This window comes from Nannobrachium achirus (assembly GCF_963921795.1).
Source record: "Nannobrachium achirus genome assembly, chromosome: 12".
Taxonomy (NCBI): Eukaryota; Metazoa; Chordata; class Actinopteri; order Myctophiformes; family Myctophidae; genus Nannobrachium; species Nannobrachium achirus.
The window spans coordinates 15,116,390-15,140,480 of NC_137832.1; the positions used below are offsets into that span (position 1 = coordinate 15,116,390).

A 24,091-nucleotide genomic window follows, 5' to 3' on the forward strand; every position below is an offset into this window, starting at 1 on the left:
CTCCTCACTGGTCTCCCGGCATGTGCACTTAAACCTCTCCAACTGATCCAAAATGCCGCGGCACGACTGGTCTTCAACCAGCCTAAGTTCTCACATGTCTCTCCCCTTCTCCGCAGCCTCCACTGGCTCCCGGTTGCGGCCCGCATGGAATACAAAACACTGATGCTGACCTTCAAAGCAGCCAAAGGTATGGCTCCTCCATACCTCCAAAAGCTGATCAACCCCTACACCCCTACTCGTTCACTTAGATCAGCCAACACAGGGATGCTGACCGAACCCTCGCTAAAAACTCCAGGGCAAAAATCCACTCGTCCGAGACAGTTTGCCCTCTTGGCTCCCAAGTTGTGGAATAAACTCCCTGTCGCACTTAGAACAACGGACTCACTCGCTACCTTTCGCCGTGGACTGAAAACTCACCTTTTCAGACTCCACCTAAACCCTTAGCACTACAGTAAAATCAATGACCATACATGAAGCATTTGTTTGTTAGGTTTCTTTAGAACTTGATTATATTGTGTTTTTCTCTAGATAGATATCCATTTACATTGTTATATTGCTGTTAATGTACTGACCTATTATCTTGTTTATTATTGCGATGTTGTATCTGCTTATTGTAAGTCGCTTTGGATTAAAAGCGTCTGCTAAATGCCTAAACTGTAAACTGTAAACTGTATATATAGTTAATTTAATGGGACTCCAACTTCCATCAGCTGTAACTGATTCTGCTAGGGAAACTGAATTTCAGTCTTTGTGGGATGTGTTACTAGACACCTTTACAAACACATTGGTGAAGATTTTTTTTGGTAAGGAATATATTCCAGGATATGACACTATTTCTGACAATATTCTCTTCTTACAATATAGCAAGGAGAAGAGAATCCCACACAATGGGCAATATAATAACACTACTACAGTAATTAGCACATGAAACTGCCATCCTGCCATTGTCTATTTCAGCTGGTTTTGTGTCCCTGCAAGCCAAATGACATCATGATGACGTTATGATAACGTCCTCCGGTGACGTTCAGAACTAGGCCAGATCACAGGCCATATGAGGATGATCTTGACATCATTACCAGGACGTCATATGGACCTTTTTTAGTTTGACAGGATTATTGTTATAGTTTGTAATGTTCGTTAAAATATGAGCATGTAAGGTTATATTCTGGGACATATCTAACTAGTTACGAAATGTATCTGGCCTCGATCGGACCCTCTCCAGGAGGTCCGTTTTCAGGTGATATTCTAGCCTAGGCCAGATCTGACTAGTCATGGTTTGACTTGATCTGGCCCCAATCGAGACGTAACTGATTGGTCCAGGTCCTGACCGTGCTTGCTGGGGTAACATATCCTTGAGTCTCTGTATTACTGTAGGCAGAGAGAAGTTATAACAGTCCAGATTCTAACGAGCAAAACATTTGCAGCACTTCATTTGCTTCTCCTGTCAAGCCAGTCTGAAAGTCTCTCATTGGAAACCTGCCCATCGTCATGTGTTTGACTATGTGCGGACTGCACAAACACTGTCACCTGGTTCAATAACAGACCAAAGACTAACACAACACACATATAGGCTAAACTAAACACAGAATACCGGCCAAATCCCCAAGGCCAAACTCTTGTTTTGGTGGGAGTGCATTAGTAGTGTGCCAAGTTATGATGCTTATGATTACAGACACACGGTCACAAAACAGCCTCCCAAAAACACACACACACACACACACACACACACACACACACACACACACACACACACACACACACACACACACACACACACACACACACACACACACACACACACACACACACACACACACACACACACACACACACACACACACACACACACACACACACACACACACACACCTGTTTTGAGCAGTGGTGGAAAAAGTACTCACATAATTTACTTAAGTAAAAGTATCAATTACTGCAATATGGAAATACTCTGTTAAAAGTAAAAGTGTACTTGAGTAAAAGTACTAAATGTCGGCATCAAAATGTACCAAAAGTAAAAAGTACAAAATGTTTGAAAATAGCAGATCCACAAGCTCACAACGCATCACGTCGCAACGCGTTGTGAGCTTGTAGATCGGCTATTCTAAAATAGCCACGGTATAAAATAGGGCTAAAGTGGGTTAATGTGTGTTTTATAACATTATAAATTACACCTGCAAAGCAACTAATAACTAAAGTTTTCAAAATAAATGTAGTGGAGTAAAAGTACAATATTTGAATCCAAGATGTAGAGAGGAGTAGAAGTAAAAGTATTGGAAATTGGAAATACTCAAGTAAAGAACAAATACCTCAGATAGTGTACAGTACTTACTTTACACCACTGGTTTTGAGAATTACCATCCAGGTGTTGACAGAAAATAAAAAGAACCCTTAGAAAACCCCTTAGAGCGATGTTCCAGTTATGGTGAGGGGGGGAAACTCCCACTTTAAAGCGAAAACCTGCCACGAACCAGTCAATATTGCAAACAAAGCTCACAATAGCGTGCATCCACCATGACCCCTCTAGCACAAGCCACTGGGTTCCTGTCCTCTTGCTTACAATAACCAGCGACGACAGTGCCACGAGATCATGTTTATCATGAGAGTTTATGACCGCAAGTAATTTATGGTACAATACTGCTCTCGTATGTACTGTAATACCTTGGCCTAATTCTCGAGGCATCACAGTGACCTAGTGTCTGCTGCACTCAATAATCAACAAAAGGTTTGATCATAACTTCCGTGGAACATCCGTAGTGCCTTTGCACTACGGATCTCCATATATGGGCATGGAAGAGACAAGGACTGACACAGATCTCCATACTGTATATCAGGGGTTTTCAAAGTGGGTGACGGGGCACCCTGGGGTGCCGTGACCGTGACGGCAGTCCAGGGGTGCCGCGAGATCATTTGATAATATTTGGAATTTATTTGGACACTTGAAAAAATATTTTATATAATTTTATACTTGAAGTACAAAGTTATTTTCAGTCAGTTCTAACCAAAATGGCTATTATCTAAATGTTTTCCTCGCAACATAATCACTAAAATATTGTCACTGTCGGGCAGAAAATGTATCTCCAAGTTTCAAATGTGTACGTCTTTTGGTAAAGCAAAGCCCTGCTTCATCATACAAGACTGTCACACAAAACTAGTGAAAACAGCCGACCTACAAGCACACAACGCCTCGCAATGCGAGGCGTTGTGTGCTTGTGATCGCTGTTTTCACTAGTTTAGTACATTTTATAGATGATAAAAATACAAAACAAACGGTTTTGGACATACAAGGTTTCAACCCGACAATGACGATATGCTATACACATAAGCTAGGAGTGAAAATTATAAAATTACAATATAGGGGTGCCTCGGATTAAAAAAAATATTTATGGGGTGCCCCGAGACAAAAATGTTTGGGAACCCCTGCTGTATATGACCATTAATTTAGTTGTGAATACATGTCCCCATTGACTTGAATGGGGAAAATTCAAATGGCAAGACAAAATTAATTTGCGAAATTTGCGTCACAGCAACCGCACTTGAAATTCTTTCTGGTTATTTACTGTATTTTCACCGGTGGTTTTGTGCACTCATTTCCAAATACAGAGTTAAATTCAAAAATATATATTTTCACTTTCAACCTGGCATTTTGGCCATGTTGAATTTTTTTTACTTACAGTATATACTCTAAATCACAAATGAAAAAGTGAAATGGAAAAGAAATAGATGATTTACAGGCTCACGACGAGTCGCATCGCAATGCACTGCGAGCGTATAGATCTTCTATTTTCACTATGAATACAGGCGTGTGTCGAGATTATGACTTGAAGGGCCATCTTGGGGACAAACATTTTGAAAAACACTGATGAGAGGTTGAGAGTGTTAGTTACATGAAAAACATGATAAAATCATTGTGGGTTCCCAACATGACTTGAGGGATAGATAGATAGATAGATACCTTTATTATCCCAAGGGGGAAATTGAACCCACAGTACATACAGTACATTAGGGGCGATATGGAAAAATACAATATCACAATATTTTTCCAAGCTGTATCACGATACACAATCTCATCACGATTCTTTTTCATGTTGGTTTTTATGGTTATTATTTACCTACAAGGTAACAAAAACTAAAAGAAAAGGAGTAACAGAACATTTAGACCAGTGGTCCTCAAAGTGGGGTCCAGGGACTCTCTGGGTTCTTTTGGGAGGTCTAAATTGATCCTTACATGTCAGATTTTCAAATACGTTTTTTGGGTCTCGTCGCGGCCTGAAAAGGTTAAGAACCACTGGATTAGGCTATACCCACGGCTAAAAGACATCTTTATTATTTCTTACATGTCCCTAAAATGAACAAACGTTTCGGCTATCCACGTTTGTTGTATGCTACAAATTACTTGCTGTCTTAAAACTCTCGTGACAAACATGATGTCGTGGCACCGTCGGTGCTTAAGTGCGACCCATTATTACTTGCAGGGACATGCTGGGCCCCTGATTCAGCCCGGGAAAAAGAGTTGGAGAGGCCCTCATTGCTGCGCGCTATAGAGAGATCTCTCTCTATAGCGCTGCTGCTACTCAAAGATTTGCCATTTCAGATCATGACAAGTGACAAGCCAGTGGGCCAATTACTGTACATGAGTTATATTTCGTCGTTGTCGGGTGGAAACCTTGTATGTCCAAAACCGTTTATTTTGTATTTATCATTTTAAAAATGATTTAAACTAGTGAAAACAGCCGATCTACAAGCACACAACGCCTCGCGGTGCGAGGCGTTGTGTGCTTGTAGATCTGCTGTTTTCATTACTTTTGTGCAACGGCCTTGAATGATGAAGCAGGGCTTTGCTTTGTGAAAAAATGTATACATTTGAAACTTGGAGATACAAGGTTTCTGCCCGACAGTGACGATTTACTTTGTTGGCCACCCAGCCCCCAAAATGGAACGAAGGCCGACATTTTAGTTTTATTTTTTTCCTAATGGCCGGCCTGGACAGGCCGTTCGGGAGTTGTCCCGCTTTTCCCAATGGCCAGCGCGTCCCTGATTACTTGTATAAATGTTGATGACTCAAAAGTGGGTCACCAGCAGGCGGGTTCTCACTGAAACTAGTAATGTACACCGGCAACTAAACTGGCTTTGTCAGCCTTTTACGTGCCACTAATATCAATTTCAATATTAGAATACAGAATTTGAATACCAATGGAAAGATGAAACGCTCCCATGTCCCTTGAGCTAAACCGAGTAACATCGAGGTCACTGGGGCACTCGGTGCGGAACTAGCCACGAGACAATTCACTCACCTGTCTCCTGTTTAACGCATTCAGAACGGGCACACATTATTGTGTATCATTATTTTATGCTTTAACTATTGAAAAACAGCAGATATACAAGCTGCAAGCTTGTAGATCTGCTATTTTTTTGAAAAATCGTGAAAATTAGAATTTTGACCCGATTCTATAAGTGTCTTTTGAATCCTTCTAAGGTTTTTAGAAAAAGCTATATTTCTATGTCAGCAATCTGGCCAGCCATCGTCAACAAAAAGGTCATTTTCACTTAACTGGAGCTCAGTTAGTCTGTTCTTGAGAGACTACTATGTCAGTGGTTCCAAAATATTTAGTTCCAGGGACCCCCCAGAAGCAAAATTTGAGTTACAAACGTTCACTTTGAAAATACATATATTCAAAGACTATCTGCAATTTTTCACTGGTTAAAGCATTCAATAATTATTGGCCTAAATGGGTTAAACCGCATGCCTCCCCTTTCTCTGGCTGCTGCTAGACAAACATGCCAAACATTTGACCAGTATCATGGTTTCTCACCCTAGCTGGAGTTGAGAATAAGGTTTCAGAATCGCCTGCGACAACATGAATGGCTTTGTTCATGTACAGTAAGTACAAACTGCACACAAAACACTTCGTTGTTTCTCTTTGGTAACATTACTTTGTTGAGTCACTCTGGATAAGTGTCGGATAAATGTCTAAATTGTAAATTGCATTGTGTTTTCTTAAAGAACAACTTTGTTTTTTTTACAAGGGTTCATATTTTAGATAGTCATTAGAGAAAAGAAAAGATGAGTGTTGAAATGTTTTAATTTACTTCTTTCTATCGTTTTAGTGATTTTAACTATTTTGATTTGCATGCATATGCAAGAGGCTAAATATCTCTTAGACACAGTAGGCCCATTCCCAAGATGCACCACAATCTTTCATGGGCAGATGACTTATGGGGGCTGGTGTAAGTAGTAGGCCAATATAGAAATTGATAGCTTATTGTGTCTAAATAGCCACTGAAATCAAAATACTAAAATCGCTAAAACAATAGAAAGCAGTACATGAAACACACACTCAACACTCAACTTTTCTTTTCTCTAATTACAACACTCAACTTTTCTTTTCTCTAATTAAAATCTAAAATATGAATCTTTGTAGTTAAAAAACAAAGTTGTCCTTTAAGCACTTTGTTGACAAAGACCGGAAATAGCAGATCTACAAGCTCATAATGCACTGCACCATGACAGTGGTCAGGCGCAAGTTCAACGCATTGTGAGGTTGTAGATCGGCAATTCTTTGCTATTTTGAATTGCTTTCTCATTTCCCAAATAAGTAGCCTGGGCCCAGCAGCAGCCCCTGAATCACTATAACCACAGCCATTAAAACATATTTGTGGCGATTCAAGGGTGGGGTGTGCCGGTCGAAAAGCTAATCGGCCAATCGGCGTCCTTTCAGTGCGAAGACGTCAAACAACCACGCAGACAGTTGTTTTGTTCCTTTCTCTGTATTGTCCATGTCTTTATGAAGTGAACACACAGGACCACAATGGATAAAAGCCCTTGCCCCAAGGGCTTTTTGTGTTATCCTTTTAACTAGGGCTGTCACGACTCACGATTATGACATTTTACATGAAGATTAATTGTCACTCAAATAATTGTGATTAACGATTTAATTGTGTTTTTGTCGTTGACAATTACATTACTTTTTGGCTTTTAGGCTTTCAAGTTGCACAAGGTAGATATGACACATAACCTAAATACACAAAGAAATTATGACATATTTGACAACTTTATACTTAAAAAAGAACATTGATAGTGGAAATAGCCGATCTACAAGCAAACACACTTTACGATTGGTTAGAGGATGAACCGGGATGAACCTATTGAACCTCCCTATTTGGCAAGGACCATCTCAGAAAACGGCTGCAGTGGGAAGCACTTTCAGACTGAATAATGGAGTGAATTAAAAAAGTAACATGATACAGTTCAGGATATGTTATAAATGTCATTTGAATCTGCAAATGGTCTCCATTATTTGCACATTGTTTGTCGAACACTGGAGCTCGGTGCATACATGCGGTCACACAGTTGCAAACACTGTACTATTAACAACCAATGCACTCACAACACAGGGTTTTAAATATCTAGATACTAGTAAAACGCCTCAGGGCGACATCTCTTGGCCATCTGGCCAGTGATGTATATCGGACCAGTTACCCATATATGGAGACCCCTGCATGATAGTCAACAATGTCCCAGCGTAAGAAGAAAGCTCTAACAACCACTGACCCGATATATATTCTTATTTTATACAATAGCAAGATGGGAAATTACCACCACCTGCCAGCCCAATGCAGGGAAAAATGATGACTGCGTCTGTTAACTTTATATACTCTACCAGCCACTTGGCCAAGTCATCAATCTTCTACTGTAAAAGTGTAGATGGAGGGTAAAAATGTGAATGTGGGGAGACATTAACTAGCAACTATTGTGACTGGTGGACAAAACTGACAAAACATCTTGGTAACCTGCATCCAAGACAAGTAATACCATATACCAACATACCTACCAAAAGGACAGTTTGATAGGTCCTTCTAGAGTAGCCTTATCCAAGTCAGAACAGTACTGTTTAAATCAGGGGTTTTCAAGCCAAGGACCCCTTAGTCGAGAAAGAGATGAAGCAGGGACCCCCACAACCCATAGATTCCATATGGATTCATCGTTTGGCGGCACAATCATCAGTGTATTTTGGATTCATGTCAAATTTGTGTTTTCAGATATTTAACCACTTGAACCGTCAATACTTAATAAACTTGACCTTTCACTCTGTACTTAGCCTGCTCTTTTTCTCCTCTACACCAAACCTCTTTGCCGAAAAATAGCAGCGCGAGGCGTTGTGAGCCTGTAGATCTGCTATTTTCGGCTAAAGTTCTCAGAATGTGGACGCTAGGATTCAAGTGGTTAATATAAAAAAAGGAGAAAAGCGTTTCTATCACACAAAGATTTGGAGGACCCCCTGTAGTAACTCTGAGGACCCCCTAGGGGTCCCAGACGCCCTGTTTTAAGACGCTTGGACTAATCAGTTCGATCATACAGAGACAGAGAGTATGGAGTACTAAGTGGCTGTAACAAAACTAGTGATTTAAGAGAAATAGTGGTTTTCCAGGCGCTGGCTTGGGCCCTTGGCATTCCAACCACTGTCTGTTTCTCTCATTGGAGCTTCCTGCTCTCCTTGGCTACTCCAACGAGTCTCCCAGGAGTGTCACACCTAATTCTGGGCCCTGGGTACAAGGATCCACTCACATTTTGTGCTTTGACTAATATTGAAAAATAGCAGATATACAAGCTCACAGCGCGGCACTGAGTGCCGCGCCGCGAGCTTGTAGATCTGCCATTTTTGAAAAATGGTGAAAATGTGTGCGGAGTCTGAATATTTCAAATCCTTCTAAGGTTTTTTTTTTAGAAAAACCTATGTTTCTATGTCAGTGGTGCTCAAATATTTTCATGTGAAGGACCCCCAAAATGATATGTATTTGGCCACGGACCCCCTCCATCTCAAAATATTTAGTTCCAACTTCCAGGGACACCCCAGAAGCAAGATTTGAGTTACAAATGTTCGCTTAAAAAAACACATATATTCAAAGATTTGCACACATTTTCACGACTTTTTCAAAAATAGCAGATCTACAAGCTCGCAGCTGTGAGCTTATATATCTGCTATTTTTCAATAGCTAAAGTATAAAATAATTAAGGCCCCCTCCACCTCGGGCCCTAGTAACTCAGTCCCACTCCCCCCCACCCCCCTTGTGACGCCCCTGGAGTCTCCATTTGAAATGAGCTTAAAAGCTGCAACAACAAAACAAAAGCTCCTCTGTCTGTGTCTCCAGTTTCTCACTAGCAGGACGAAGCCAAGCTTCCGCCTGCAACGTGAAGGATGAAGATGGAACCGAACAATGCGAGCGCGTCATAACATACCTACTTTCACTCCTAAAACTAGGAGACATGTGTCACCTACTTGAGAGAGTCCCAGCCGCCTACATTATGTTATAGACCTAGTTATAGCAGACAATAGAGAGGCTCCGATTGCAATTTTTGGGGCCGATACCGATCACTGATCAACTGGAATCAGTATCTGCCGATACCGATATTCCCGATCACAGCATCAAATCCATAAATTCCTCTATTTATTGTGTTACTGTAGCAGCATTTATATAATTTAATGATTCTTCTTACAAAACATTGACTATATTGTATATTAAGTATAAACATTAAGAGATTGCAGGCTGAGGTCCTTTAGTATCCAATTCAACTTGTAGGAGTTGAAGCTGAGGTTACATTCAGTCCCACAGATAAATATTGTGAAAATAGCTGATCTACAGTAGCTTGTAGATCGGCAAAGCCGATACCGATCAAAGCCGGTAGAGGCATTATCGGCCGATCACGATCACTCACCGATCAATCGGCAGACACAAGACAAAAGCATTCCTCAGGCTAGAAACTGACTCCCAAAACTATGGTTTAGTGATGAGTGTCATCACTTTTCTGGGGTCAGCTCAGTTTTGTTGTGTCCCTTATTAGCCCGAGGAATGTTTTTCGTGCAAAACAAATGCTTGCAATGGATTCAGGATCATGAAAAACCCCTAGTTAGACCCCTCACATGCTACTTAAAGAAGATTTTTTTGGAGGTCTTTTTTTCCTCTATAGTAAGTGAAGGGACCCAGATTTGAACCCCCTGAATTCACCTTGATCCACTAAGAATTAAATGGAAGATTTTTAACATGTTTTTTGGATGACTCTAAGGATCATAAAAAACCTTGAACCATTACTATTGCAATTTCTTTTGGGTCAAACCTCAGATTGACTAGCCTACAAGCCAAACAGAAATGTAATAGTCAACGACAAAAAACACAATTAAATCGTTAATCGCAATTATTTGAGTGACAATTAATCGTCACGTAAAATGTCATAATCGTGACAGCCCTAAGAGCCTCATCAAGCGAGCAGGCCAGCTGTAACAACAAAACCCATTTTAGCATTGGACGTCTGAGTCGATCCCACGCAGATGACTGGCAATGCTGGCAATGAATGACATCATCCCTAGCACAGCACATCTCCTCTTCAGCCCGTCAACCCGGGTCAATAATCTCATTGCCATGTGTGCGGTGATACGAGTGCAACGTATGCATCCGTCTATAACTAATATAACTCCACGAGGTCATTCGATCCCAGAGCGAACTCCCATTTCAACGCCATCTGACCTTCTCTGGCTATATGATATATATAGGCTAACTGCTTGCTGAGGGGCTAACACGGAGCCCAAGGGATCAACACATGGCTTAGGTTTCCTATATCACTAACCCAGTTGGACCTCTGCCTAGTAACTCAGCATAACACAAGCTAAAGCATCAGAATCTTGGATACTGTAATAAGGTTCAACAAGCAGAACTGGGCAGAGGGGGAAAGAAAGGCTGCCATTGTTGGGAGGGAGGTAGCTGCTTTGCTTATGAAGGAGTGGGGATTAGGCATTAGGTAATTGTGTTAGTGGAGAGGATTAGATTAAAGGAGAGGGAGAGAAAGGGTTGGCAGCAGAGAAGAAAGCAACACGGCCATCTGAAAGCCACAGAGAAGCACAGAGAGAAACACAGACATGTGCACACATAGACATCAATCCGTCTGTTATCCGTCTGTAAAAAGTGCCCTCTCCTGACCACAAATGCAATTTTTACTATGGTGAAAGAAATGCAAATGGCCTCTTTCCATGCCATACCCGAAGGCAGCATTCAAGAGAATTGCCTCGTCCAAACTCTCCTAAATTTGAATGAAGCATCTTATATTGAAAGAATTGCCCTCTTTGTGTAGAAATCCATGCCTTCACGCCACATATCGTAGGCCTATTGACTTGATCAAGCTTAGTTCAGTGTGGTATCAAGCATTGAAAATAGCTGACCCCCAAGCTCCCAACGAGCTTGGAGGTCTGCCATTTTTGATATTTTCACCAAAAGGCCCTTTTGGAAATGTCAGCCCCTGCCTCTCTAACATTCTCTGCACGTCCCTGCAGGCGTTAACAATGTGCTTGTTTGTGATGTCCAACCTGCTCACAAGGTTGATTATGTTAAGAAACAAACACTGGCCAAAAAAAGGCTCATAAAAGGATGAAGGATGCGTCCAAGTGCGCAACAAGCTGGACACCATGTGGTATCAGTTATCGTCCTAGCCTCATCTCATCCGGGCATTACGTAAGACCACCAAATGTGATTACTCACCCTCCTCGCTTTGAGTGGCAAAAACTGTACACGCAATATAAACAGTGTTATGTGAGGAATTCATATGTGCTTATCGAAACTCATCAAACTAATAGACTAAGCCCATACCTACCACCCCTTTCTCACTGTATATATATCTCCTATTTCTTTTTATTATTATTCTTTATGACTGCTTCCCCCCCCCCCCCCTTTGTTAGTGATGTTTTCCTACGTAAAGTACTGTGTTCTATCTGTCCGTCTTTCAATGTTATATGAGATACATAAGTGTAAATGAGCTTGCTGGGATCTCATTTAGTTGACCGTGTACCAGTGATTTGTATTTTGTACTGTCATGAAACTGTACTTTTTCCAACGCAACCTTCTAATAAATTCTTCAATCAATCAATGGACGAACAATGATTTGTTCCTGAAGAAGGGTCCCCTGTAGATATCATATCGTCGTTGTCGGGTGGAAACCTTGTATGTCCAAAACCGTTTGTTTTGTACCTAGCATTTTTTAAACGATTTAAACTAGTGAAAACAGACGATCTACAAGCACACAACGCCCGTTGTGTGCTTGTATATCAGCTGTTTTCACTACTTTTGTGCGATGGCCTGGTATGATGAAGCAAGGCTTTACTTTGTGATAAAATTTACAAATTTGAAACTTGTTTCTGCCCGACAGTGACGATATATGAACATACAGAGGCATAAAAGAAACAAACTGGCATAGCAGAACGGCTGAGAGCAACTAGACTGTTTGGGAGTAGGCACCGGGCAGGCTCCACTCTATAACCAGCAATCATCATTTCTAAATATGAGGCCCACTTGTAACATGAGTTCCATCATGAATCATCACTTTCTTTGCAACGTAGGCTACTAAGCAGCGGTCCTGATGGCTTCCATCACTGGCCACCATAACAACACTATAGCGTCAGTAACACACAGGCATCATCACAATCCAACAACAAGTGACATTTTGTCTGTGGTGGAAAAAGTACTCACATTTTCTACTTGAGTAAAAGTATCAATACTGCAATGTAGAAATACTCTTGTTACAAATAGAAGTATGGAATTCAAAATGTGCTTGAATAAAAGCACGAAAGTATTCTCATCAAAATGCACTTAAGGTACCAAAAGTAAAAGTACAAAATGTTTGAAGATAGCAGATCTACAAGATACGGCGCGTTGTGAGCTTGTAGATCTGCTATTTTCAAATGGCCAAGGTACAGAATAGGGCTAAAGTGATTAATGTATGTTTTATAGCCTAATATTATAATTTATATCTGCAAAGTAACAAGTAGCCTAACTAAAGTTTTCAAATGAATAGTGGAGTAAAAGTACAATATTTGGATCTGAGATGTAGTGGAGTAGAAGTTCAAGTAGAATACAAATGCCTCAAAATTGTACTTGAGTACAGTACTTAAGTAAATGTACTTGGTTACTTTATACCACTGCAATCAAACAAGTGACACATATTTGCTTGGATTGTGATGATGTGTTATAAAAAATAATTTTAATAAGAATAAAAATAAAATCTATTACTAAAAACATCTAAGTACATTTACTTTAGCACTATTTTATACCTTGGCTATTTGAAAATAACCGATCTACAAGCTCACAACGCTTGTGAGCTTGTAGATCTGCTATTTTCAAACATTTTTGTACTTTTACTTTTGGTACTTTAAGTACATTTTGATGCCAACACTTTCACACTTTTACTCAAGTACATTTTGAATTCTGGACATTTACTTGCAACGGAGTACATTTACAGTGCAGTATTGATACTTTAAGTACAAAATGTGAGTAAGTTTTTCCACCTCTGATAATTGTTCAAATAAAATCTACTAAAAACATCCTCCATCCACCCATCCTCACTATAGGCTATTGGAAAATAGCCGATCTACAAGCTCACAACGCGTCGCATTGTAGATCTGCTATTTTCAAACATTTTTTGTACTTTTATTTTGGGTACTTTAAGTAGACCTATATTTTGTGTTAAATCTATGACTAAAAACATCCTCCATCCATCCATCCACCCATCCATCCTCACCTCCAGCTGGGGCAGGTCGGGGTCGAGATGCGTGAAGCTGCTCAGTACAACAGGACTGTCGTCCTCGGCGACCTCCAGCCTCACCCCATCCCAGATACTGCGCACCCTCCACGAAGAGTCGAACATCTCCTCGAGGAAGCCCGACGAGACGCTCAGCGACTCGGTTTTCATCCCGACAACAAGCGGAGCATCGGTGCAAATATAAACCACCACCACCAAAGACTGGGGGAGGCTGATCACTTGGAACGCTGTCGGACATCCATGATGTTTGTTTACCCCCCGCACGCAGCAACAAGGCACAGTACAGTAAGCTACCTACCGCTGTGTCTCTAATCTCAGACTGCACTGTGGGGATGTACTGTGCTGTGCCTGTGCGTGCTCTTGCATGCGCGCCGTGGGCAGCCAGAGTCATTGAGGTGGGACGTTCGAGAACGAATCGAGTCTTTTGAACGGCTCTTTGAAATGAACGATGGTGGGATCCGGTTCGCAGTAGCTGGGAGCCGTTCCTTTTTGATTGATTGATTGATTGATTGATTGATTGATTTATTGATTGATTGAAGAATGTTAGAAGATTGCAATAGAAAAAAAGTACAGTTTCAGTACAAATCACTGGTACAAGGTCAACTAAAAGGAGATCCTAGAAAGCACTACAGCTTATTTCCACAGGAACCACACTTTATATCTACTGCATAGTACTGTGTTCTATCCGTCTGTCATTCAATGTTATATGAGATACTTCAATGGTTTCCTATGGAAATAAGCTTAGTCTTTTCTAGGATCTGCTTTTAGTAGACCTTGTAACAGTGAACTGTACCGTCATGAAACTGTACTTTTTCCTATGCAAACTTCTAATAAAGTCTTCAATCAATCAATCAATTTAAGTGTCTCATATAACATTGAAAGACAGACGGATAGATAGAACATAGTACTTTATCTAGGATAACATCAATTTCAAAATGTCTACATTTCTAAATGAACAGTTGTGAAGTTTGGAATTAAAATGCACTTGAGTAAAAGTACAAAAGTATTGGAATCAAAATGTACTTAAAATAGCCTACCAATAGAAAGTACTCATTACGCAGAATGTTCCATTTCACAAGTTTTCCAATTAATAAAATATAGAAAAATAATTTGAAAATAGCAGATCTACAAGCTCACAATGCGTCGCATTTGCGACGCATTGTGAGCTTGTAGATCGTCTATTTTCAAATGGCCGAAATGTATATAGGGTTGAAGTGATTTGTAATTATGATCAAAATCTACAAAGTAACTATGAGTATCTAAAATGAGCCAGTCTTTTGAACGGCTCTTTGAAAGGAACGGATCCCAGAAATCAGGCTCACTTCAAAGAGCCATAAATCCCATCTTCAGTAGGCAGCCACTGAGTCACACTGGTCTGGTTTGGTTTGGGTTTGGCCCCTCCTTCAGGGTGACGTCACGCATTGGGGGAAATGATGCTGGTTCCTGTGCTAATTCTTTTCACAACTCTATGTTTCTTTTCCACCACAAAGCAACAACAACACTAAGAAATCTACAGATGGAAATGCATCCCATACTGTCAGAATGCTGGAAATAGAGTATATGTTGAATAACTGGCAGGATAGATAGATCATCTATTTATTCATATTGGTTGATTGATTGATTGATTGGTTGATTGATTGAATACTTTATTAGCAGCTGGCATAGGGATGGATGGATGGATGGATGGATGGATGGATGGATGGATGGATGGATGGATGGATGGATGGATGGATGGATGGATGGATGGATGGATGGATGGATAGATAGATAGATAGATAGATAGATAGATAGATAGATAGATAGATAGATAGAGATAGATAGCCAATACCAAATGTGCCTATACTGAATGTCAAATCTCCAGGATTTCCTCAGAATATGTATGACAAATGACATTGGTTTACTATACAGAGTTTCCCAAAGTGGGTGCCATGGCACCCTATAGGGTGCCGTGATGCCAGTCTAGGGGTGCCTCAGAATACTTTGATAACATTTGGAATCACTACATAAATGTCACTTCACTATGCTTAGTAAAACCGTCCTGATTTGCACTGTACTTGCATGATGAGTTCTTTTTCCATCTATGGCCAACTCTCTTTAGCCAAAACATTTTTGGTGAACCTTCCCCTTTCTGTCAGTTCTGATGGAAACGGATATTTCTTCAATATGATGTAAAGATTCAAAAAGTTAACAGTGTAATTCAGGGGTGCTGTGGATGAAAAGGTTATTTACAAGAGTAGACTCTTGTCTAGAGCAGGGTCATTTATGTTTTTTTTTTAAAAAGCACTTTTGACAAAAATGTCCACCACAGGCCAACATGGTAATGACCCCTGAGATCGATGGATCGATAGATCAATAGATCTATAGATCGATAGACAGACAGACAGACAGACAGACAGACAGACAGACAGACAGACAGACAGACAGACATTTGGGAAGCTAGATAGACCCACCAGACAGAATTTACAGTACAGAATTGAAACATGAAACCACACTAAACCAGAAATCAAATTTTGCTCCAGCATTAGTATTCCACTGCAAGGTACCTTTAATGCTTTTCAGGATCAGATGTGAATCACCCGTCTCCAAGGGGAAGTACTGTCAAGCCATTAGTTGGTTAAGCTGCCTAAGTATAGTCTATGGTAAATTATATTATACAGTATACCATCCATCACTATAACCACTTGAAATATAGTGCCTTAAAAGTATACCCCCTTACAGGCCCTTAGACATAAGTATGTTTACCTGTATGTCTCACTCTTTTCTCACACAGTGGTTTACTCAAGTACTCAAGGGTACTTTACTTGTTATTTTTTGAAAATATCGATTTACAAGCTTAGCACTAGCACAACTGTTACAGAAAACAATAGGCTACTTACATTTTCAACATATTGACATAAAAACTGTATTTTCTGATCAAAATATTGTTGTCGATTAAAGGGGGTACTCAGGAAAAGGGGGTAGGTATTGAAGCCCAAAATGTTTGAGAACTACGACATAGAGTATTTCTACATTGTGGTATTGTTAATTTTACTTAAATAAAAAAGTCTGAGTATTTATTCTATACTGTTTCTAACTGTTCTCACGGCATGTTATGTGTGCATTGCCTTCTATATCTAACATAAAACCAAAGAGTTCTTTTCATAAAACATTGATGACAGCCTAAAAGCAGTCAAGCGCTCCCATGCATTTTTCATGTAACATCGCCCCCTCTTGGTCAGTACTGAGACGAACAATCTATGTTAATTTGAATTACTCATGGAAAAGGGACAACGCCACAACAGGTGTGACAACAACAGTGGTGGAAAAAGTGCTCAGATGTTTGTAAAAGTATCAATACTGCAATACAGAAATACTCTGTCACAAATAAAAGTCCAGAATTCAAAATGTTCTTGAGTAAAATTACGAAAGTATTGGGATCAAAATATAGGCCCCAAAAGTAAAAGTACAAAATGTTTGAAAATAGCCGATCCACAAGCTCACAACGCGTCGCATCTGTGTGTGTTTTATAATTTTATAATTTATACGTAACCTGCAAAGTAACTAGTAACTAAAGTTTTCAAATAAATGTAGTGTAGTAAAAGTACAATATTTGGATCTGAGATGTAGTGGAGTAAAAGTGAAATGATTGGAAATTGGAAACGAAAAACGAAAAAAAAGTACAGATACCTCAAAATTGTACTTAAGTACAGTACTTAAGTAAATATACTTAGTTTCTTTACAACACTGGACAACACATGAAGTTGACATCTGCCTGAACAGCAGGGCATGTCCTCTTCCTAAACACGCCTGACCTCACTGACCTTTCTCATCATTGTGCAAACTCTTCCATTCTATCTGCTGCTGCTACGTTCCATATTTCACACATCTGCAGCTGTTGAGAAATAAGGCTCTCTCTCTCTCTGTGTGTGTGTGTGTGTGTGTGTGTGTGTGTGTGTGTGTGTGTGTGTGTGTGTGTGTGTGTGTGTGTGTGCGTGCGTGCGTGCGTGCGTGCGTGCGTGCGTGCGTGCGTGCATGCGCGCGTGTGCGTGTGTGTGTGCGCGCGAAAAGGGCACATCGGTAAAGGAGAGTAAGACCAAACAAATGAGAAAGAGTGAGAGAACGAGAAGCAAAAGGCTCTTATGTCATTGTGAATACTGAAAACAAAAGAGCAACTATGCTGGAGATAGATAAACAAAGTTGTGCAAAGAACATAGAACACATTTAGCCAGCCGATATATTCAGAGTGACTTAGCATGACTTAAGAGCAAGCTCTTGAAAGAGTCAGACTATTTATGGGTGCAACAGTTAATTCAAGGGAGAATTACATTCAGCTTTTCTTCTTAAAAGATAGCCTAGCTACAAGCTCACAACGCGTCGCAATGTGACATGCTGTGAGCTTGTAGATCAGCTATTTTGTCTATTTTGTGTGACAATATTGAACGATGAAGTATACAATAGGGCTTAAAGGACAACTTTGTTTTTTTACAACAAAGGGTTCATATTTTAGATTGTAATTAGAGAAAAGAAAAGATGAGTGTTAAAGTGTTTTCATTTACTCCTTTCTATCGTTTTAGCCATTTTAATGACTTCGACTTCAGTGGTCCGGGGCATGCGTACAGGTGGCTAAATGTGTCTTTTTAGATACAATAAGCCCATTCCCAAGATGCACCACAATCTTTCATGGGCAGATGTGACTTATGGGGACTATTAGTGTTACTGTAAAGAAATCGCGGGCTTATTGTGTCTATAAAAGACATATTTTTTTGAATGACCCTGAAATCAGGGTCATTAAAATTGCTAAAACGATAGAAAGAAGTAAATGAAAACATTTTAACACTCATCTTTTCTTTTCCCCAATTACAATCTAAAATCTGAACCCTTGTTGTAAAAAAGTAATTTGATTACCTAATCAAGCTCAGTCAGCTCTTGCCTTTGGACCAAAGGGTCATGGGTATGATCCTGGGCACTGCCAGTGTATGAGTAGCACAGCTTGGGTGCGGCAAGTCGTGCGGCAACTACTGAGAGCTGATGGTAAGTGTGGCACTCCTTCTCGGCTTCTCCCAGGGGTCTAGCGCATTGTAACGGGGACAGACTCCCGCATGTTACCAACTGATGGCAACAAATAATCCACTCCTGACCTATCAGATTAATCAATTTAGTTTTTTTTAAATGCGATGATTTGATTTGTTCAATTGATTTGCTGATATATAAAAATTAAACGAATGATTATATCAATTATTCAATCGGTTGCAAAAAGAATCAATCACTAAGACGCCTCGCAGCGCGAAGCGTTGTGAGCTTGTAGATCTGCTATTTTTGGCCCAAGTTCTCAGAATATGGACGCTAAGGTTCAAGTGGTTAATATAAAAAGGGGGGAAAAAACAAGTTTCTATCACACAAAGACTTAGAGGACCCCCTGTAGTAACTCTGAAGACCCCCTAGAGGTCCCAGACCCCCTGGCCTAGACTAATTTTGACTGAGATTTGACGAAGCAGGTGGTTGTTGTTTTTTTTTGTTTTGTGTCAGCTCACAGGTGCCCGAGGCAGGGGGATGCAGGCATTGCTCAGAGCGAGAGGAGGACTGCCAATGTTTTAGCTTGGCTTATGGGGATTTAACCAAAGCACCATGCGTCCATCTGCTGGCCTTTCGCTGGAAATCAATAAAGTTGGATGTTGTTATGCTGCTGAGGCTCTGGCAGTTTTACTGCTCTCCGAGGAGAATGACCAGGGGTGTCGCACCAAAGTCTGGGCCTGGGGTACAAGGATTCACTCACGTTTTGTGCTTTAACTATTGAAAAATAGCAGATATACAAGCTCACAGCGCGGCACCGAGCGCTGCGCTGCGAGCTTGTAGATCTGCAATTTTTTGAAAAATCATGAAAATCTGTGAAAAAGTCTTTGAATATTTCAGGGGCGCCCGCTGGCCTGGTGGTCAAGGCGCATGCCACATACTGGGCTGTGATGCCTGCTGGCGTCGCCGGTTTGATTCCCGATCCGGACGACCTTTGCCACATGTCATTCCCCTTCTCTCTCCCCATGTCCTGTCGGTCTGCTATCCTATCAAATAGAGGCATAGAAAGCCCAAAAACAAATCTTTAAAAAAATAATATTTCAAATCCTTGTGTTTCTGTGTCAGTGGTGCTCAAACCTTTTCATGTGAAGGACCTCCTAAAATGATATGTATTTGGCCAACGGACCCCCATCTCAAAACATTTAGTAAAATTTGAGTTACAAATGTTCGCTTAAAAAAATACATATATTCAAAGATTTGCACACATTTTCACGACTTTTCAAAAAATAGCAGATCTACAAGCTCTGACATAGAAACATACGTTTTGGGCTTGTAGATCTGCTATTTTTCAATAGCTAAATAATGAAGGCCCCTCCACCTTGGTCCCACTTCCCCCCCAGTGTGGCGCCCCTGAGAATGACATCATCAACACTCTAATTGTCTATCGCTCGCTCACACACACACACACACACACACACACACACACACACACACACACACACACACACACACACACACACACACACACACACACACACACACACACACACGCTACATACAGATAGATCATGTGATCATAAATACTATGACTTTTCGAGTGCACATATGTAAACAAAAACACATGTATACATACGCTGTATGCCATACACAGAGATGCCTGGTAATAATCGTTTCCATGTTGAAAACTCTTCATACATTTTCAAAAGATAGCGGAAATAGCTTGTGGCGTGATCAGCTATTTCCAGGATTCTAGAAATGATACAATAATTAATAATCATTATTTCGCAATTATTTGTATGTCAATTAATCATCAAATAAAATATCATGATCCATTCCAAACAGATTTCATCTCTGGATAGTGGAAGTGTGTCCTTATTTTGGGCACATTTTCTAGAATATTCAAACATAAAACAATGATTTATTGCGAAAATACCAAATCTACAAGCTCACAAGGTGTCACATTGTGACGTGTTATGAGTTTGCTTACTTTGCTCTTCATCATATGATGAAGTATATAGACCGATTTCTCAGACTGGCAACCATAGCTGCGGTGCCGGTGCACAGCCGCACGCACATAGGTCTATAGGGCTTAAAGGGCAAGTTTACCTCAACACAATCCTGAGTTATTTTTTGTGTTCAATCTGTGTTGAGATATTTTAGTATTTCAGCATGAATGATGATGCATTTTGCATCATATGATGCATCATGCTGCATCATATGATGCAAAATGCATCATCATTCATTAAAATAAGATCTGGTTGTCCCAGAGGTGAACTTGCTCTATATGTGATTAACACCAATAGGTGATATATGACACTGATAAAGGTGTTTATCCACCAGGGTGCTCCAACAGGGAGAGCTGATCAGTGAGCAACAGACAGCAGGGAGAATGCTGTGGTTGTACATGGGCATTGGGCAGACAGCAGGGAGAATGCTGTGGTTGTACATGGGCATTGGGCAGAACCCACGCACTGTTATGCAAGGTGTTTCTGAAACACAAGACATAAATACATAACCACAAGACATACAGTAGCTACAGCTTCTTCTCAGCAGTCAGCATCAGCATTACAGGTATTTGTCCTCACTCGGTGCCGCGCTGTGAGCTTGCTGCGACCGCCAGGTCGCAGTTACTATGAAAAGCTCCACCGGCTGTCAGTCAGTCTGTCAGTCAGTCAGTCACGTTACGTCACACTTATATCCTACTCATATCCCCGCCACAGTTGGCCCTATCAATGCCGGGCCTAAATGGGTTAAAATATTTGTTATTTGACTTCATGGTGGATTCAGGTTTCCTCCTGCAAGAGCCAATGTTTACTTTCCTGCTCTACTAGAGTTGACAGCTCTCTGTCAGACAGCGCCTCTATGAGGTAACAGAACAAGACAGGAGAGGTCACCATAGGCTTTCTGACAGCTACTCTCTGCTGTTTGGAGGGGGAAGTGAGTCCATTCCCCCAAGTATTGTGTTTTCACCTGAGAGAGTAGGAAGGAATGTCATAATGAGACAGACCAATGGGGTTAGACACAGGGGAGAAAGTTCTAATGGGATTTGAACTAAAATAGACCAGGGTATCAAATAATTTCCCAATATCGAATTGTGATACCAAAGAGCCATTGTGTAAGACTGGAAACCCACAGTAAAAAACAACACAACGTTGATTTTGTCTCTGATGGACACATTTTTTATGTAAAACATTGTTTTTTTTACAACAAGGGTTCATATTTTAGATTGTAATCAGATAAAATAAAAAATGAGTGTTAAAATGTTTTAATTTACTGCTTTCTATCGCTTTAAGGACTTTGATTTCAGTGTTTGGGGGCATCCATGCAAGTGGCTAAATATGTATTTTTAGAACAAGCCAATTCCCAAGATGCACCACAATCTTTCATGGGCAGATAGTAATAAAGAAATCGCCGGCTTATTGTGTCTAAAAAGACACATTTAACCACTGAAATCAGTCAAAAACGTATTAAAATCGCTAAAACTATAGAAAGAAGTAAATGAAAACATTGTAACTCTCATCTTGTCTTTTCTCTAATTACAATCTAAAATATGAACCATTGTTGTAAAAAAAACAAAGTTGTCCTGTAATGTACCGCAAATTATTTTTGTCCAATGATGACAAACTGCCAATGAAAGTAAAGATAAGTGCTTGATATCAGGCGAACAGTAGGACACTGAAGTAGTACTGTGTATTTCTAAAGTTGTCCTGACTTCAACCACAAATCGTATGAAAGAAAGCAGTTCATTATACATTAGGAATTGGAAGTTGGCTTAAATCGACTGTTCTGTAACCCAGTGGTTCTCAGCCTTTTCAGGCCGCGACCCCCAAAATAATCATATTTTAACTGGGGACCCTCCCACCCTGACGAGCACTAAGAGTTGAGGCATTACATTTTGTATAACACGGTTCTATTGTGAAAATAGCTGCGCGAGGCGTTGTGAGCATGTAGATCGTCTATTTTCACAATTTCTGCCTCTAATATTTGACAATTTGGCCAATGTTTAATTTGCCATTTTAGAGCTATTAAAAAGTCCTTAAAATTTCACTTTAGAAATGTGCATATACCCTCACTGACTTAAACGTTATGTTAGTTTGTTTACTGTTGAGTGAGAAAACAATGTTGCACATTAAGTCAATCATCTGGGGACCCCCCAAAATATTTTGTGGACCCCCCTGGGGGTCCCGACCCACAGGTTGAGAACCACTGCTGTAACCCAAGGTTCACAGCTTTAGTCTGCACAACAAGCTCAACAAGTCTTCTCAGAGTGTCTTTGAACAAGAACGCTGAGCTATATAATATGCCGCACATGCAGGTGTTTACAAGCTAAACGCGTTCAGGTTTATATCGACTGTTCTGCAACCCAAGGTTCACACTTCGCAGGTTTAGTCTGCACAACAAGCTCAACAAGTCCTCTCAGAGTGTATTTGAACAAGAACGCTGAGCTATATAATATGCCGCACATGCAGGTGTTTACAAGCTAAACGTGTTCACACGTTCAAATGATAATTAAGGGGTATAGCACCGCAAAGCCTACCTGTCTCAGTGTCGCAACCTGCTTCACCAGCACAGCCCGGTAAGCAGACTCACTCTCCCAGTAGTGGCCCGGTCTCCCCAGCAGTCCACAGGTCCACCGGGCCCTGGACCCCATTACTTGCTATTCTCTTTAGAAACTGGGACGAGACACTTGGGATCAGGACAGTCTGTCCCGGGAGTCCGCTACTATACTGTCAGCGCCTCCCCTCATTACAGATTGGATGAGCCCCTCAAAACGCTTCCCGTAATAGATGTTTACTTAACAAGCTGTGTCCACATACTGGGGAACAACACTAGAAAACATTAACTTTAGCGGGGGAAAAAAACCCAAACAAACAAAAAGAAAACGTCCAGCTTCTTCTTCTGCCGCGTGTCCCGTCCATATAGGCCCGTCCACGTCTGAAACAATAGTTGTCACCCAACACAACATTCAGCACGGTCGGGTAGAGATAGTGTAAACAGAAAATGAAACCGTGTGTGCTTTGAATTCTCAAGGGAATTCCAGATCCAGCGGGAATGTGAAAACGCACTGTGAGAAAGTAATGCCATCCGGCGTCAGGTGAATGCTGGTGAATAGTGGCGGCTCTAATAGAAGCACTTTCAAATAACACCACCGACGTTCAGGGGTGACACAAGGGGGGGAAGTGGGACTGAGTTACTAGGGCCCAAGGTGGAGGGGCCTTAATTATTTTATGCTTTAACTATTGAAAAATAGCAGATATACAAGCTCGGTGCCGCGCTGCGAGCTTGTAGATCTGCTATTCTTAAAAAAGTTGTGAAAATGTGTATCTTACATATATAAATACATATCATTTTGGGGGTCCTTCACATGAAAAGGTTTGAACACCACTGACATAGAAACATAGGTTTTTTTTAAAAAAACCTTTGAAGGATTTGAAATATTCAAATACTTTTTTTTCAAAAATAGCAGAACTACAAGCTCGCAGCGTGGCACTCGGTGCCGCGCTGTGAGCTTGTATATCTGCTATT

The 24,091-nt window shown here is 40.7% G+C and overlaps 1 protein-coding gene across 4 annotated transcripts in view; it reads right to left on the reverse strand.

Moving 5' to 3' along the window:
- LOC308296374 (ral guanine nucleotide dissociation stimulator-like) overlaps nt 1-23,642 on the reverse strand; it is a 63,416-nt gene extending 39,774 nt beyond the window's left edge. For 3 of the 4 annotated variants that reach the window (XM_080739635.1, XM_080739636.1, XM_080739634.1), the window contains exon 1: nt 23,103-23,642. In XM_080739635.1, the coding sequence (XP_080595761.1) occupies nt 23,103-23,216 (114 nt within the window). In that variant the 5' untranslated portion in view covers nt 23,217-23,642. The remainder of the gene's footprint in view (nt 1-23,102) is intronic. The other variant, XM_080739637.1, reaches the window with a different exon arrangement.
- Between the last annotated feature and the right edge of the window lie 449 nt (nt 23,643-24,091).